The following is a 16,952-nucleotide window of genomic DNA, read 5'->3' as shown; positions in this document are numbered from 1 at the left end:
AGTTGCCATGCATACGTAGCATCTTGATGTCCAAAAAGCTTTAAAATAAATCCATTGTTCACTGCAGTAGCAGAAGATCACACTAAAAAAAACTAGTCTGTAAAAACATACATGACCAGGATTTTGGCAACTGATGCAGAATCATTTTGCATTGGACTGAACCCAAATTTTCAACCAAACTGAAAGATGCTTGTTGTGTTAATAAAGTAATGAAGTGCTTTTGGAGTACGAATTAGATTATAATATTTTCCCACATAACAAGTAGATAAAATGGTTATTTCTTCATACTTGTACGCAAGAATTTTAACTTACATTTCCACCTCTCGCCTGGAAACCAGACCCACTTGATCTTCAGCTATGCAGAGTCGACCTTGTGCCGCTTCAACTCTAGCACCATGGGATCTAGTTTCAGTCTGATCCATAGACGCCAGTTTCTCTAGAGCTGGGTTCAGTATCAGATATCCCCAGAATAAAATGGGTGGTTTTATCAGCTTACCCAGTGGCAGCTGTCTACCATCTACCCAACTAGCCACTGCAGGAAGACGAATGTGGATCCTCTAAAGGCCACACTTTTACGAAATCAGAGAAGGCAAGGATCGAGAAATCCTCCCATCACTGGACCGCAGAGCATCCTCTCAGGTATGTTCAGTTTGTGTGGTGGTGGACATGTGCCAGAAGAGCACTTACTGCATGTAGCATTTTAGGTTAATTTGCAGTCAGGACATAAGGCAAACAGACAATTTTTCATTTTCAATGAAGGAGATCAAAGAAAAGTCCGTTGAGCATCACGTAGGGTTTTATTTTTGCAAATCAAATTTCATGAACTCATTCAAGGATGAGTTCATGGAAAGATTGAGACAATGCTTGATCACCACAGGGATTGCTGATAAATGCATCTGTTAGTGTTAAATACATATTATTGAGCAGGGCAACATGCTACAACAGCATAAATGATAAATATTTCAGGAGAATAATAGTTAATGTGTTCTGTAATACAGACAACAATCATTCACCTGTGATCTTTGGAGTTTAAAACATTGTTTTCATTCTCTGATTCCCTGACAGGGACATTTCTCTTCCTGGTAAACAGGATAGAAAGTGCTGCTGTGAAGGCCAAGTCACTCCTCACTTCGGCCTTAATTGTCTGCCTGAATGGAAAAGCTATGACCTTTTTTACTATATGTATTGCTGCAATAAAAAAGAAGACACAGAACGAGGAAATACGGTTGTCCTCTGGTGAGATATCAACAGGAGGTGCCAAGAGAAAATATCAGGTCTGTTCCAAGAGGTTTCCCTTCTGGCAGCATTATGGGAACTAAGTTATATGGAATTCATTTATTGGGTAAGACGCATGAAGGGAGGTGATAAGTCAAAGAGGCAATGGGAGCAATAAAATGATTAGACATGGATCAGATCATAAATTCTTGCTTGACCCTGTGGGCCTTTGTATAGCAAGTTTGATTGACTACTTTGGTCAGTTTGACTTCAGGGTAACAAAGTCTTATAGCCCTTTAACACCATAAAAAACACATAGAAGAAGGAGATAATTATTTCACAGAAAATACATAACAACACAAACAACTTAACTCAAGTGTCCAAGTGTTATTTTATCTTTCAGTGTAAAAGTAAGGATATTGCTCAGTCATTTTGAGGATGTTTCCATTTCCTCACCCGGGTTGGTGGTCCGCAACTCACCAGGCCCTGGGGTCGCCTGGTTGTTGTGATTCATGTTCAACTGAGGGACAGCGCCGTCAGCATCAGGTTTCTCTGGATGCGTCGCCTTGATCGTAGCAACTGGAAACAACAACAGTAAGGTATCTTTACTATGTTGGTTATTTTTCAATAATAACCAAGATGTAACCACAACAAATCAACAACGAAAAAATACATGCATTAGTGCAAAAAAAGTCTCTGCTTTTGCACCACAACCTTACTAAAGACATAAATTTGAACATTCAAAAACAAAACAAAAAAAAAAAATATATATATATATATATATATATAAAGGAATAGATGGAAGAATGCTGATTAGTTTTACCCTCAAAGCTTTTTCTGGTCTTAGAGTGTGAAGATTTATTTTTCACAATTGTTGGTTTCCAAACAGAAATTTGCAATTGGTTTTGTTAAGGTTAAAGAAAGAATAGCTCCAAAATATAGATTCAAAACAGTGTAGTATACAGCTTTAAAAACAAAACACCATTAAGTTTAAGCATCTTGTATTATAAGCTTTTATACAAGTACAATGCCATCATGGGATACCGTGGAATAAAGCACACCTTCATTGGACTCTACAACAATGGAGACATTTCCAGTGCAATAATCTCCCATGTGTAATGTGTTTGAAGTCCTTTGGGAGAGTCTAGCTTAAACTGTTACCAGGACAACTCTTGACTCACTGCATTATGCCAAGTTTGGGTGGTGGGAGGATTGTGGTATTGGACTGCTGGCCCATGACACTTCCAGTGAAAGAAATGTCTAATGTTTTCAGCATACCAAGACTTTGTGTTTGGAGATGGCTCCTTCATGCTCCAATGTAATGGTCCACCAGTGCACACAGGAAGCCCAGTAAAGACAAGGGTGAGCATAAATCAGAGGAGTGACTGCTATTCAGGCCTTCTCATCCAACATCAGTATCTGACCTCACAAATGAGCTTTTCTTTTTCTTCTTTTTTTATCTTTGGAAAAATGGTCAGAAATTCCCACAAACACATAAAATAAATAAATAAAAATTCACCCCAGGTTAAACTCCCAAAATAAATCTCACATGGAAACAAAAACAACTTTTCCTCTCAGGATTCATTTGATAAAGTACAATACAAACAGGGCATGTTCCAAAGGTAAACATCCCACTAATGATAGTCATGTCGTGATACATGTAGTGCCAACAGCTGCACCTGTTCATGGAGCTCCAACATTTTGACAAATGACTGTGTCTGCTCTTTGCCCTTTATCTTATTGTTTTTAGTTTCCGTCTCAGGCTAAATCCGATTTCAGACCAGAAAATACTAGAAGAGTTGATGCACGTTTGCTCCTTAGGTCAAATAAGGTGAGTGCAGCTGTTCCTGGATCAACTTAAAGAACTTCCATTCACAAGGGGGAGCTTCCCAAAATATTTTTTGCTCACACTCTGCTTCTGTCGCAGTGGTAAATGTGGCTCATTTATCTGTCAGTGCTCTCAACCAAAACAACACGCAGCACAGCAAAATCACCACTGTTAATCATCTCTCCCCTCCTTTCTTTCACACCCCTTAAAGAGGTCAGAAAATGATTTCCATTCTGGACGATGGGCCGGGTATATTTTTTATTTTGCACACAGTGTGGTACACCATACACACCCCCCCAGGCCCCCTTGTTTTTATGTCAGGTCAGCAGTGGCGGCAGTGACGCTGTGGCATCACAGCACAGGAATTTTTGTCGGGCTGCTGTGGCTGCAGTGGGCCCTTTTGTTATGTGGAATGTGTTACTGTGGAGGCAACCTGCAATCATGGTGGTTTTTGGCAGTGTTGGTAAGAAACACAAGCAGCAATATAATCATGATGAGCTTTAATATGCATATTGGAGAGGGTATGTTTGAAATAGCACACCCATAATATGAGATCAAACCTACGGAGAGAATTTGTGTCTGAGTTAAGGAGAAGTTTGGGATTTGTGAAATTAGGTTCTGTTAGAAGATTGGGAGAAATTAATATCTAACCTGCAGTAGATAACTCTCTTGATGTCTTCAAAACCAAACAAACTTCTTCAGTTCATATTAATACTATTTTATAAATCTTATGCACTTCCTCATATTTGTATTTGGCGGTTATTTACACAGAAGCTGATGGTTTGCCACCAATAGTCTTAACATGTGAAGTACAGAACATCTAAAGTATTGCCTGGGTTATATAAATATGAAGAAATGTAAAGTGTAACAAAATAGAGTGTACTTAAGCATATTTGCTTTATATATAACTATGCAACTACTTTGTTGGTAAATTACTCTTACTAGAAAGGGTCTTGCATGTTTTGTTCTCAGTACGTTTAACATTGGAGAATCACTGATGGTGCACGGACTTCAATTTCCCATTTAAATAATCAAAACTTTCACTGTAAATAACCAACCAGTGTAAATAAGACTACGAGTGCTATGACTGACCAGTAGTTCCTACCGCTTTATTACTGTTACTTTCAGAGACTTTAATGTTTTCCTGACCAGTTTTCATCTGCGTGAAATAATTTCATTTTTTACATAACTGCGAAATAATTTCCCTGCTGGGATGAATAAAGCAATTCTATTCTATTCTAATTATGAAGCATTTTAGGCTGCAGTAAAGGTTACTAGACACCTGGATAAAAGATGACATTAAAAGCACATCTTTAATGATTAGTGAGATTAAACAGCAATCCATCCAATAATGCATTATATGCAGCATCGAATGGTTGCTGGTATTAAAGTTTTAAAAGTTATGATTTCAAATTGGTCAAAGTTTTCCTTCGTAAAGTCCTTTCAATGAGGTATCAGAGATAGTGCCTAGCAACCAGAGAGATGCAGCGCTCCCTCCTCTCCCACCCGCTTCTGCACACTGCCAGTCATTCCTATACTTCTTCCTTGCATACACAAAAAACAAGTCTATCTGTTTCTGAAATATTTCAGGTCATGTAGACCGCAGGCAATCAAGGGTTGGAAACCAAAGAAGCAGCACCCATCACTCTCAAAGGTAACCTTGTTATGTCAAATGCAGGTCGACAACCACAGCAGATACCATTCATCCTTCATGTTAAAGAGCAGAATAGCATAAAGGAAGAGGTAAGCATTTTGAAACTATTACTGAATGAAGTGGGTGTTTTCCTCAGTCTATAATTTTGGCCTAAGCATCAAAATAAATGTAAGTGTTTATAGAGCAGTAATGATCAAAATACAGCACAATTTCACAAGATAGGGAACATTTGTTGCTATAATGTTTCAAATGTAGGCAGTTCGATCGGGTTATATGTTCTTTTTGAAATTTTACTATGAAAATTTTATATTTTTCCTGACAGCTGTCATACAGTGAGAATCTCAAACCAGTCCATGTTTGATAGATTTTTGATCTTTTATGGCTCCTTATATGCAAAATACAATGACAATCACGTTAAAAGACACTTTTTCTTGGTTTTGCACATTTCAAAGACCAAAGATTAGCCTTTATCCTTGAACCGTAATGCCAGTCACTCTGTCACACAGATATGCATTCTCAGCTGCTGTGTTTCATCCTTCATGTGTGCAAACCACAACTCTTAAACACACACATAGTCTTCTACTTCTCTGTCTTAATCCCTATGTAACTCCCTTCTGTCTTCACATGTACCCCCCCAACCTCCACACTCTGCCATCTCCATCACACAAACACACCCCAAGCCCTGCAGAGATTCTTTTTCTTTTTCATGCCATGTCTTTATCTCCGCCGCTGGCCTCATTCTCACTGTGTTCCGCTGCCGCTGCAAGAATCCTCGTCTCGGTTTTGACATCAAAGCCGTGTTAGGATGAATACTGTATCTCTGCGGCAAATTAGGTGCATGATGGGGTTGGCAGTATTATATAAGCATGTCTTTGCATAATGCATTTACTAATACTTCTATACTGTATAAACAACAACCACTGTCAACTACAGCAGTAGCAATATAGCCCAAGGACTGGTAATCAGTGACTAAAAGTGAGTATGTGATATGTGATATGATGCATTGTAAGGACCAGAAGGACCAACTGCTCCTTATTGGGCTTGAAACCCAGGATCCATAAGAAGAAGTGCTGCTTTGGGTTTAGGAGTTAGGTTGACAACTAAGTTGTGAATTGAGCTTAGGTTAGGTTTAGGGTAAGGATCAGGGTCAGGGTTAGGAAAAATTTTAGGGGTTTAGCATAAATTCATTTACTATAACAAGTGGAAGTCAATACAAAGTCCACAGGTTGTACAGGAGTAAAAAGATGTGCATGTATAGGTTTGCAGGCGTGCATGTGTGTGTGTGTGTGTGTGTGTGTGTGTGTGTGTGTGTGTGTGTGTGTGTGTGTGTGTGTGTGTGTGTGTGTGTGTGTGTGTGTGTGTGTGTGTGTGTGTGTGTATACCTCTGCTCTCTTGCCGGGCCCAGAAACGTGATACCGTTGTGGTAATGTCACGTCTCTCCCTCAGGTCCCTTTGCCATCGGCGTAATTCCTGCACATCTGGCCGTGCTCTGACCTGACAATAAATTATACATGTTAACCAAAGCAAATGTCACAATTAACATTTAAATGCATTAAGCTATTCATTACTAAACTGTTTCAAATGTTCAGAATAAATCTTTTTGGCTTGTTTTAGGCATACCTGAGATGAAAATCAGAGAAACTCAAAAACTTCCTACACATTCACAAGATAGTTCTTACATTGCTTTAGAGGTTTATCCTTTAAACAAGAGTTGAATGTTGTGCATTGTGAGGGTGCAGCTGGACCAAAATGCAGACAATGTTATAAAAATGGCATGGTGAGTAGAAGGGATAATTTACATCAAAAATTTACATTCACTGCATGAGGAGAACAAGGCAGAACTAAGTGGTATAAAATGGAAGAAGCTAGCAGTGAACAATGGACATCAGGAAGCTTAAATGCAGACGAGATGTGATCAATGACATGGGGACCAGGTGAGTTAAATCAGTGGAATGTTGATCAGCTATGGGCGATTAACGAGCACCATTAAATTAACTCAAAATGTTTAAATGGATGTTTTAAAATAAAACATTTGAGTACTTCAACCAGCTGATCTTCCACTCGTTTAACTGTTTGTTGAAAAACAGTGATGATCTGTTCATTTTAATGTTATAAATACAGTAATATCAATTTTTAATTACTCTCATGCATATAGCATTAATAAGTCAAGGTTATAACATGTTCAATATTCAATGAACATGAATATTCATTGAATATTCATGTTCAATGAATATTGTGATTCTCTTGTTTCAAATAGCTCACTACACATTTGTAAAAAATGGTTTCCATTTAACAGGACAAAAATCCCGTCCAAAATGTATTAATATGCTGATGCCATAATTGTACTGATTTGCTGCAATGCAACCCTTCTCCCCATTAAACTTTTGACCTTTGATCTCACAACAGAGGTTAAATTTGGTCCTGAATTAAAGCAGGAATAAATGAATGACTTCCAGTTATTCACCTTTGAGGACAAGTGATTGACTCTGTGTGGCAACAAATGAAATCTGCACAGTAGAAGTCGCTTATGGGGATGGATAGATTAAAAAAAGTGACACAGTGATGTGATGAAATAAACTTTGTGTTAGACTTTTTATGATAATAAAAATTAAATGCATGCCTTGCATACCTTATTTAGAAATATGGGCTGCACTTTGTTGCAAGAGCAGGCTCACTTTCTCATCACTGTATGTCATACAAATCCTCTCAAAGATAAATTAGTTACCAGGGAAACTACATAAATAATAAATAAAAATTCAGAAGGGATATTCAGGCCTGCCAGATATAGGATATATAAATAACATGAATAGAACCTGTCTGGCTACGTTACGGAGGCTAAAAGGTGTCAAAAAGCCACACATGCCCATTTTTGAATGAGTCAGATTAAGAAGACTTACAAAGCCAAGATGAAGCTAGGTTGTCACCTATATTCTAAAACAGATAAAAATAACTATAGCTTCACAAAGCAGTGTGTCATTTTATGAGTCACTGTTAAGGCCCATGTCTGAGTATGATTGCATCTGAATTGTGTGGCTGGCTAAATGGGTGAAATTCATGCAGCCTAATTTTCAACAAGCTGCCTTTTGATGCATCTCTGACTTTAAGTTGTTGTTGACATGACTCATGCTTTTGTTCTTGGAGGAAACCCCTGTAGTTGTTTTGTGTTTGTGTGTGGGCTGCTGAGAGATTGACTGAATGTTTGCTGTTTAGGATGAAAAGAAAATGTCCCTGCAGGGCTCACTTGCTTATTCCTCTCCCACTAAAAAGGTTTTCTCTTTCTTTTACTCAGAGAGATTTTCCTCTCTGCCTCTCCTCCCCTTCAGCTCCTCAGTGGCTCATATAACAACACCTCAGACCCTCTTGAGATTCTCCCCACATCAGTGTTTCATCCCTCTCCGTCCACCTCTGTCCTCTCTGTTTTGCATTCTCCACGTCTCCTCTCACCCATCTTTTTCCCCTCTGCTTCCAGTGAACCTCAACATTCTCTTGAGTGTCTGGTTGTGAGGCTACAATAGCGTTCATACTCAGGAGTATAAAAGTAGGCCTGTTATATAAGGCTGGCCGTGAGGCTGACGAATTGGTAAAACCGACTAAACCAGTGAGCTCCAACAGTTAATTCAATGGGTGTCATGGTGCCGCAGCAGCCCCTGTCCTGATGGGAGCAAACCATAGAAATGGAAATCAGGGGCGAGGGTCAGGACATGCGGGGGGTTGGAGCCGCTTGTGTTTGCTCACCATTGCTTGTTTTCTCTGTGTGTGAGACTGAATGTCAATTTTCACTGGCTTCCTCCATAAATCTTATACCTTGTTATTGTGCTTCTGCTGCCGTAATCTGCTTCTAAATGGTAAAAATATTCAACAGAAACAACTGCTTAGAAACAGGTCACACGTTTAAAATGCAGAATGTTTTTAAGTGTGTCTATGACAGACAGATAAAAGAAACTGAGCTGACTGAGAGGGTTTCATATCCCGTCTGTGTGAATAAGACCAGCTTGTCTAGTGGCGAAAAGTGCAGTTTGGGATTATATGTGCAAAAAACAATAACAAAGTTCTTTCACATTTTTTATGTCAAGAATTCATCTCTTTCTTTTCCAGTATCAAAGTTCTTGGTCATTTATGAAAAGCATTGTAAAGAATGATTATAATACTTCAAGATGAATTTATGGTGGATAACTTTACTGTCATGTGGCTTGAAATATGAAATCCACAAACCAGAGACAGTATGGATAGAGAAGTCTGTTATTTATGGATGGAAGGATGGATATGGAATATGACAGGATATATAGCTTTTAAATCAAAATATTTTCCATTTTGTGTTTTTCCACACTTATAGAAAATACTTATATCAACTTTTGCATATTTTTCCTAAAACAAGTCATCTTTCTGTGTACTATAATGCAGTCTCTGACAATAGCACCTGATCTCAGGTTATAGCTTTAGAAATGTGTGTTTTTTCTGATGTAGTCATCTAAGTTGGAATCGTTTATGACTTTTTGCGGACACAGTATGCTGCTCTTATGATCAATCGTGTCACTGCACACGTGGCCGAGTTTAGTTCAGCGCATGTGAGTCACTCCTCTCATGCTGCGTACAATGCACACAGGCATGGATTAAAGTGATTAGAAAAATCGCCAGGACACTGTGATGCCGTAGCCTTCCACATGCATTACTTCAGATGTAAAATGCTAACACGGGCATAGACACACACCACCGAAATGAAACAGAAGAAGAAAATACTGCATGAAGACAGCCGCCAACTCAAGTCCCACAGACATCTTCATAAAAATCCCACCAGTGGCAGCACAAGATGAAGCCCTACATAAACCACACTCCCACAAGTTGCATAACTCCAACAAACAATGTACACACTCTTTCCAACACACATGCTCCAGCTCTGCTGAACAGCCTCTCAGGCTGCTCTCCTTTGCTGCTTGGGAAACTAAGTTTATCATTCTGTAGCAGCACTAAGGTCTGTGTTTACTGCAGTACTATCACCAACGTAGGCAAGTCATACAGAGACATCCACAAATCTGCTTTATCTTCCCCTTCATACCTCATCCACCCATCCATCATCTATTTGTTGCCCGATGCTTTCGTCAGAGTTCAACCAGCCCAGTGACCTGCAATCTGATACGTGCCTCTGCAGACTTGAACACAGTTAGTGGCTCCAGCACACCCCCACTGCGCTTTTTTAAAACACTGACAGGAATTTTCATTTTTTCCATATTTCCATATTGTGCATATAAATCCCATCTCATTTAAACGGTGCCTTGATAGGACCTTTGCTATAAGTTAGTAAGTGGGCACTAAGCAGAAGCAGACAGAATGGCTATTTAATGCACTGAGTGCCTGTGACATTTTTTCTGCATGAGTGTTGCTGCACGTGGTCGGTCAACTGACCTAACGCTGAAGCTCAGCTCAGACCTTTCAGCTATGGCTGCTCTTAGATCGTTGAGCTGGAATCCCAGACCTAATTCTCTGATCGACTACACTATTGTCTGGCAGAGATTCTGTGGGCAGAGTGGGTGTTAATATGTCAAACCATCAATATCAGGTCATGTCAAATGAAATATTACTCAGCACAAGGAGTGCCCCATTTCTTTTTCATTCTAAACCAGGCCTAAAAATCCAACAATGTTATACTATGAAAATGAAAACATTGTAAAAAATACATAAAACCAAAGATTCTAAACAGGAAAAAAATGCGGATTTCTTTCTATGTTGCTACAAGACTTAGCAATAAATGTGCAGTGGGAAAACCTGTTTTGATCATTTTTCTCATTTCTAAAAAAAAAATGCATTTGGAGGTTTAGAAGTATTTATTTCTCTATCAATGCCTTTCGGCAAATGCAAACATGCAAGTGTAGATAGCTTGATAAGATGCTATCAAGCCTTAAAACGTTATTTTAAGGGTTTCAGTCTTTTTGTCCATATTTATATTTTGCAAATATACCATGAAATATTTCATACTGGTGGTGAAGAGGCGGGGTAGTTCTAACCAAACATCGAACTGAAAATAGTGACCCGGTTTTTGAGTTTACAGATGAGATGAGAAAAAGCCTCAGCATTCTTTACTGATAGCCCTTTTAAACTAGCCAGCCCATGACTCCTAGTGGATTAAGCAGGAATAGGAAGTCCATGAATTGTTCAATTAAATCCAAGCACTACTTACATAGTAATAGATATTGGTCCTGTTTGCAATTTTTTGGGTTAAAACATAATTCATAATGCAGATTTTCTAGATTTAATCCAGGAAAAGTTAAACAAATATCACACACTGTGTTGTGTTTAATGAACCTACTTAGTGCGTAATAAACAGCAAGGAATAGCATTAAAATTTGTTTTTGTTTCAAGTTATTTTATACACACTTTTATATAAGTTGTTTACTTTTAGGGTGTTTTTATGTTTATGTTTGAAGAGTACCAATAAATCTCTCTGATACTAATGTGCAGCAGTAGTCTATAGAGGAAATAAAGCCAATCACAACCTCTTAGCACAAGTCGCTATAGTCAGGTGATTAATAGTAGAGCGTGTGCATGCTAAATAAATCGTAATAAACAAGAAATGGAAACAGTGGAAAAAGAAACTACATGAACACAACTTTATAGTATCAACAAGCTAACTGTAGTTTATTATACAACAGCTACACTGCTCCAACTCAGCTGACCACATTCGAGTAATCCTAATAAGTCTTAGTGATCATAAAAAGTGTTTGTGTGTGCTAGAGTACATGTGTGTTACAGCAGCAGGCATGGATGAATGGATTATGGCCGGGCTAAGGCACATAGTTTAAAGAAGATTATGCAGCATGTTACTGTCTTATGGCTCTTCCTGGTTATAGTGCTCATACCTCATGAACATTTTCACATGTGTCTCATTACAGCAACTAACTTCACTATGTCTTATTGATATTTTATGTGATTATTCACCACATAACTGAATGGTGAAAGAAAAATTACAATTGCAATTTTTTTTTTTAAACCAATAACAATCTGAAAAGTGTGGAGTGCTTTTTTAAAATATAACTTTACAGAACCTTTCACTTTAATTCCAGGTGCAGGTCATCAGGTTTATGTTTAAAATCAACTTTGGATATTTACAGACCTAAATTTTAATGGCCCAGACTTGACTGGGCCATTAAGACACACATTTATGCTTTGAACAACATCAAAAGCATGTATGTGTTGTGTTTTAATGTCTACAATAAAGACTAGTTTCTGCAGCCTCTAGCAGCTTTCCTAACAATCATCTCCTACCTGCTCTTTGATCTCAGTTGAAGAAAGGCACCCCATAACATAATGCTGCCATTTCCATGATTTACTGTGAAGGATGACTGTATTCTGAATGATGCAAATACCAGAAAAACTAAATAATTTGTGTCAGTCCATCATATAAAATCCCGATACAATACACTGAAGATTTTTTTTTTTTGTCAGGTGACATTATGTGAAAATGTACAAAGTGTATGAATGCTTTTGGAAGGCCTTGTATATGCAAGAGAAATGAGACACAGTGTCATTGTCTAGGTCATTGACGGGAGTTAATTTGTGTGTGTGTGTGTGTGTGTGTGTGTGTAAGAGCCAGCTCCACTGCTTCTCTACTACACTCCGCAGTGTTGCGATGAGAAAGATTAATCATAGAGGGATGAAAATTTAGGACTGCAAAAATACTCTCGGTCTCTGCTTCCTTGCGCTTTTGGCCAGTCTGTGTTTCTTAACCAGAACACGCATACTCGCACAAATCCACCCCGACAAGCACAGATAGACACACACTGCAGTTAGGGAGTCAGTGCTGCGTCAGGCGGGTTATATAACAGTTTTGAGCGTGAGACTGAGGGGGAACAAATGTAGGGATTTGGGGGGCTTGATCATATACACCGGAGAAAAATCTCAACATCAGATTAGGATTTTTTAGAAATTCAAAAACTATTTGCAATTACTTGAAAATCTCACACAGACATTGATTTTAGTAAACATATATTGTTGACTATCTCTGTGCTCAGAATTCTGTGAATTTATGTCTGGGTGGCCATAAATTATAAAGGTTCTGCAGGACTTGCACAGCTTCACAAATGACTTTATACATCTACTCCAGTCATGAAACATCACAGCCTCTGTCAGTACTCTGCAAGCCCAAAATATCCCCATCCTGTGAGTGTTTAATAAGTTGTGATCTTGTGTCTGTCAAAACCCCAATCTCTAACTTCCGACACTGACTGTACCGCATTTTTTAATCCTTGATCTCTGCTGACAAAGCTGTATTTCCTTCCATCTAGCTTCAGTCTCTAATCTGACACTTCTCTGCAACATCAGCATGCTTTCTTTCCTCCCCTTTGTCACCCACCCCAGAATTTTCCAAACATAGCTTCATCTTTCTACTTAATCCTTCCCGCTCTCTCCCTATCAACTCAGTTTCTCTCTTTGTTGTGTGGCTCTGCCTCAAGATCCCTGGGGCTGACCGTCTGCAGTGCCATCAGTGGCCTTTCTTAACAGTCTCCTAATTCAGGGTAAACACACTCCCTGCTGCCACATATGAACACTGGCTGAAAAGAGGGATACTATCTCCCCCTGCTGGTGGTAAAAAGCATCCAGAACAGAAAGCCTTCACCTGCACTTCCAGCAAAGCTTTTTAGGCACACACCCATAAATTCAGCTACATGTTTGAATAGGTTTGCTGATTTATTTAAAAGCAACTGCAGATGACATTAAGGTTGGGACAAACTGAAAACGACCCTTTTACTTGGCCTCACACCACAGAACATTGTGTTTATCTTTTGTCTGAGAGTGACGAAACTGCTGCTGTTTCCCTCTGGCTGTGTCTGACTATTTATATCATCGCTGCATCGCAGCACCCACACAGGAGGGAATTAAAGCCTGGCATCACCGATGACATAACCACGCTGCTGAATGAAACTACAGGCCCCTGTGTAAGAGAAGGTTTTTACAGCAAAATGGGATTATACAACAAGATTACGGTGTGGGCTAATTTTCTCAGACGCAGGTCTATTGTATCCTAACATGAGCACACAAACAGGGTTACTGCGGTCTTGTGGACTGACTAAGCTGTTCCTTTTCTGTTTTAAAATGAACCTTATTTATCCACTTTTGGGCCATATGCATTGATTTACTTTATCTTATAGTAACTTGACCTTTGACAGTTTTGGTCAGAACTGCCTGTACTATGAGGAAAAACTGCATGTATTTTACTTTTGTGGGCGGTGTGCAAGGAGAAAATCTTTGCGTTTTAAGAAAATCATGAAGACCAGACTAGACTTTGCTAGTGAGAATTGAGACCAGGACTTCTGCAATAATGTTCTTTGGACTAATTAGTCAATAGTTAAATCATGTGCACCTCAGAATAGAGAACATATCTGGCGTAAACAAAATAGAGAATTCCAGGAGAAAAAAAAATATCAGCCTTCATAAAATGTGTAACTATCCTCAGAAGCAGGATATGGGTTATGAAACCAACCAATTTAAATGAATGTTGCCATTTCTTCCCACAAGAGTGATCAAATGTTCATGCAGACTTATGCCAGATATTTGATAATGGCCACAAAAGTCATGTCAAGGTCCATCTAACTAACTAAGGGAGATTTATGTAAATGTTAGAGTGGGTGTATGTGTATATACAGTATATATATACAGTATATATATATAAGCTTGTGTTGATAAACAATAAGTATACAAAACATTCAAACTTGTGCACTCAATTCTTGCTTTAAAAAATAAAATTATTTGTTGTACAGCCATTTAATGCTGGAAAAAATTATTCAAATGCTTCATTAAGATGGTGTGATGCACCTTATATCCTCTCCAGAAAGACTGGACAATCAGGGCAGCTTGCTCCTCATTGAGCAGTAGAAACAAAGGGATGGGAGGTCTAGGACTGGAAAAATACAAGACAAGAAAAAATGAAGAAGAAAATATTGCAGGATATGATATTAACACATCAGAAATTAAATCATAGGCATTGCAAGAAGAAATGTAGCCATGTTCACAAGATTGGAACACACAGACCTTATTGACTAATATTCATTTTATCTGATTAAACATGCACAACATGAAAGAGCAAGTTTAAAGGTCTTTGAGTTCACATCTCAGTGAAAGGTGGTAAGACCCTCAAAGGACAAAAAAGCATCACTGTCCAAGTATTTCCAGAGCTAACTCTATCCCAATTATGTATAAGTGTATGTTTGCCTAATGCAATATACGTACTGCTCTTTCAGCCAGTCACTGACAAAGGGAATGTCAAAAAAGTTCACTGGATCCTGTCCCTGCCTCTGGGGGTTATTACTGAGAACAAATAAGACACAACATGAGCTAAGAAGGTTATTTGGCTTAGTCATGCGGTGTCATATAAATATGTGAGTGAAGGACTGTGGGGAGGGCTCTTACTTGTAGAGCCACTCAGTTAGGAAGTCACAGGGGAGAAATTTGGTCATTTTTCTCTGGAATAACAAAAACAATTTTTTGAATATTTACAATCTCTGTGGAGTAAAAGCAGAAACTTAAAAGTAAAACATTCCGGTTTGACACAAACCCTATCATTAAAAAACATTTTAAAGTCATGAGATATGCTGCTGGATGTTTTATAAGATAAAAGATTTTGCGATATTTATTTCACTGATGATATAAGTTGCAGAAAATTGTCTCCAGAATATTCAAATCACTCTCAATAGTGTCAGGTTCTGCAGACTTTGCTCTGTCTCAAATACTTTTTGAGAGCTCTGGTTGTCGTCATAGCCGTGGCAGTAAACAATAAATGTACTTTTGGGCCAAATTAAACCTAAATTTTTTTTAATGTGCTTAAATATTTAGTGTGATGTTTATCAGAAGAAATACAGACCTCAAAACACTCAGCTTTCTGGGCTTCTCTCAGCAAAGCTTCAAGACCAGGTAATAATATAGGGAACACTGTTTTCTCCAAGAACCGCTTGACCGGCCCTGAAACAGATGGATGTTAGTCTTTGCAAATACAGATCAGGAATGGAAGAATTTTTTTCAGGCAGGCAGTAAATCTTACGTTCATTATTCTGTCGAGACGATGTAGTTTCAGCTCTCTTAGCGTGCTTCTGATGAGGAACAGCTTTCAAGCCACCAATACTAGCAAGAGGGTCAGCGTACCTCGGATCATCATCATCATCATCATCATCCACTAATGCCTAATAAAGCCATAATTACTCTAAACAATCTTGAAGCAGAAAAGATATGTTCATCAAGCACATTGTAAACGTATTCAATCCCTTTAAGCGATTTTCCCCAAACTTTCTCATATTAAAATCTCAGACTTTATCTTTTCAAATTAGTCATATAGTTTGTACTCATAACAAGTGTATTTACTACTAAGGGGCAAATTGGTGCCCCTTAGAATATATTAAGTGGTCACACTTTTCAGAATTATATTTGTGAAATTTGAAAACCAGTTGTGTTGGTTTGCTACATGAAATCCCAAGAAAATTGAACTGTGAGATTGTACAATGGCACAACCTGGAAGCTCAAGGGGGTGTGAATACCTTTTCAAGGCACTACAGCTCACCTTCAGCTTCTGTCTGGGAGGACTGGGCTGCTCAGCTTCCAACTCTTAAAATACACACAAGCAATTAATTTTATCTACATTAAACTCAGACTTATATAGGCACATTCATCTTACCTTGGCAAATTTGTTCCCATAATGCTATATCAGCATCTTTTTCTGCCATTCTTTAGCTTGTGTTCATTAGCTGTTGTCAAGGAGTGTTGTTGCTAGGGAAGTGCGTAGAAGTTGACTTCCGATGTAAACATTATTGTCAATCGGAGCTCGCTTGTGGTATTTAATATCATTTCTCAGACAGGTTGTAGCTTTAAAATGTAGGTTAGCACCCGTCCGTCGACATAGCAGCTGCTTCGTGGGCCAATCACAAATTTAGATGCGGAAGTGACGGAAATGCTCTTCGAATGCTTAAATGATTCACGACATAAAATAATAAAATTCGCAAAGTGCATTTTAGTACTCCACACTTTTTATACAAACTACCAAGTAAATGAAAACTAAAAAAAAAAAAAAATAGAAAAAGACACATTTTAGCTATTATGGCCATGTACCACAAGATGGAGGCACATTGCCATTCATAAAAAAAAAATTGTATAGTACGTTGAAATAGAATCCAGTTGATCAGGAAAATACATGTTCAGACTTTTTTTTTTTGCTATGACGACACAGTGTATATTCTGCTATCTGAGTTCTTGCTTTTGAGATAGAGTACATTACTGTTT

At 38.4% G+C, this 16,952-nt stretch overlaps 1 protein-coding gene across 1 annotated transcript; it reads right to left on the bottom strand.

Moving 5' to 3' along the window:
• Nucleotides 1-778: 778 nt before the first annotated feature.
• On the bottom strand, nucleotides 779-16,581 carry iqck (IQ motif containing K). The gene is made up of 9 exons (XM_005808880.2): nucleotides 16,351-16,581; nucleotides 16,237-16,280; nucleotides 15,724-15,862; nucleotides 15,547-15,644; nucleotides 15,096-15,148; nucleotides 14,916-14,993; nucleotides 14,502-14,586; nucleotides 6,080-6,191; nucleotides 779-1,794 (listed from the first exon to the last, which is right to left on the bottom strand). Exons 1-9 carry the CDS (start codon nucleotides 16,397-16,399, stop codon nucleotides 1,643-1,645), a joined length of 810 nt encoding a protein of 269 aa, XP_005808937.1. The 5' UTR covers nucleotides 16,400-16,581; the 3' UTR covers nucleotides 779-1,642.
• Nucleotides 16,582-16,952: the final 371 nt, after the last annotated feature.

This window comes from Xiphophorus maculatus, chromosome 16, assembly GCF_002775205.1.
Source record: "Xiphophorus maculatus strain JP 163 A chromosome 16, X_maculatus-5.0-male, whole genome shotgun sequence".
Lineage (NCBI taxonomy): Eukaryota > Metazoa > Chordata > Actinopteri > Cyprinodontiformes > Poeciliidae > Xiphophorus > Xiphophorus maculatus.
The sequence above is the reverse complement of the archived record's forward strand: the minus strand, read 5'-3'. Positions and strand labels throughout refer to the sequence as shown.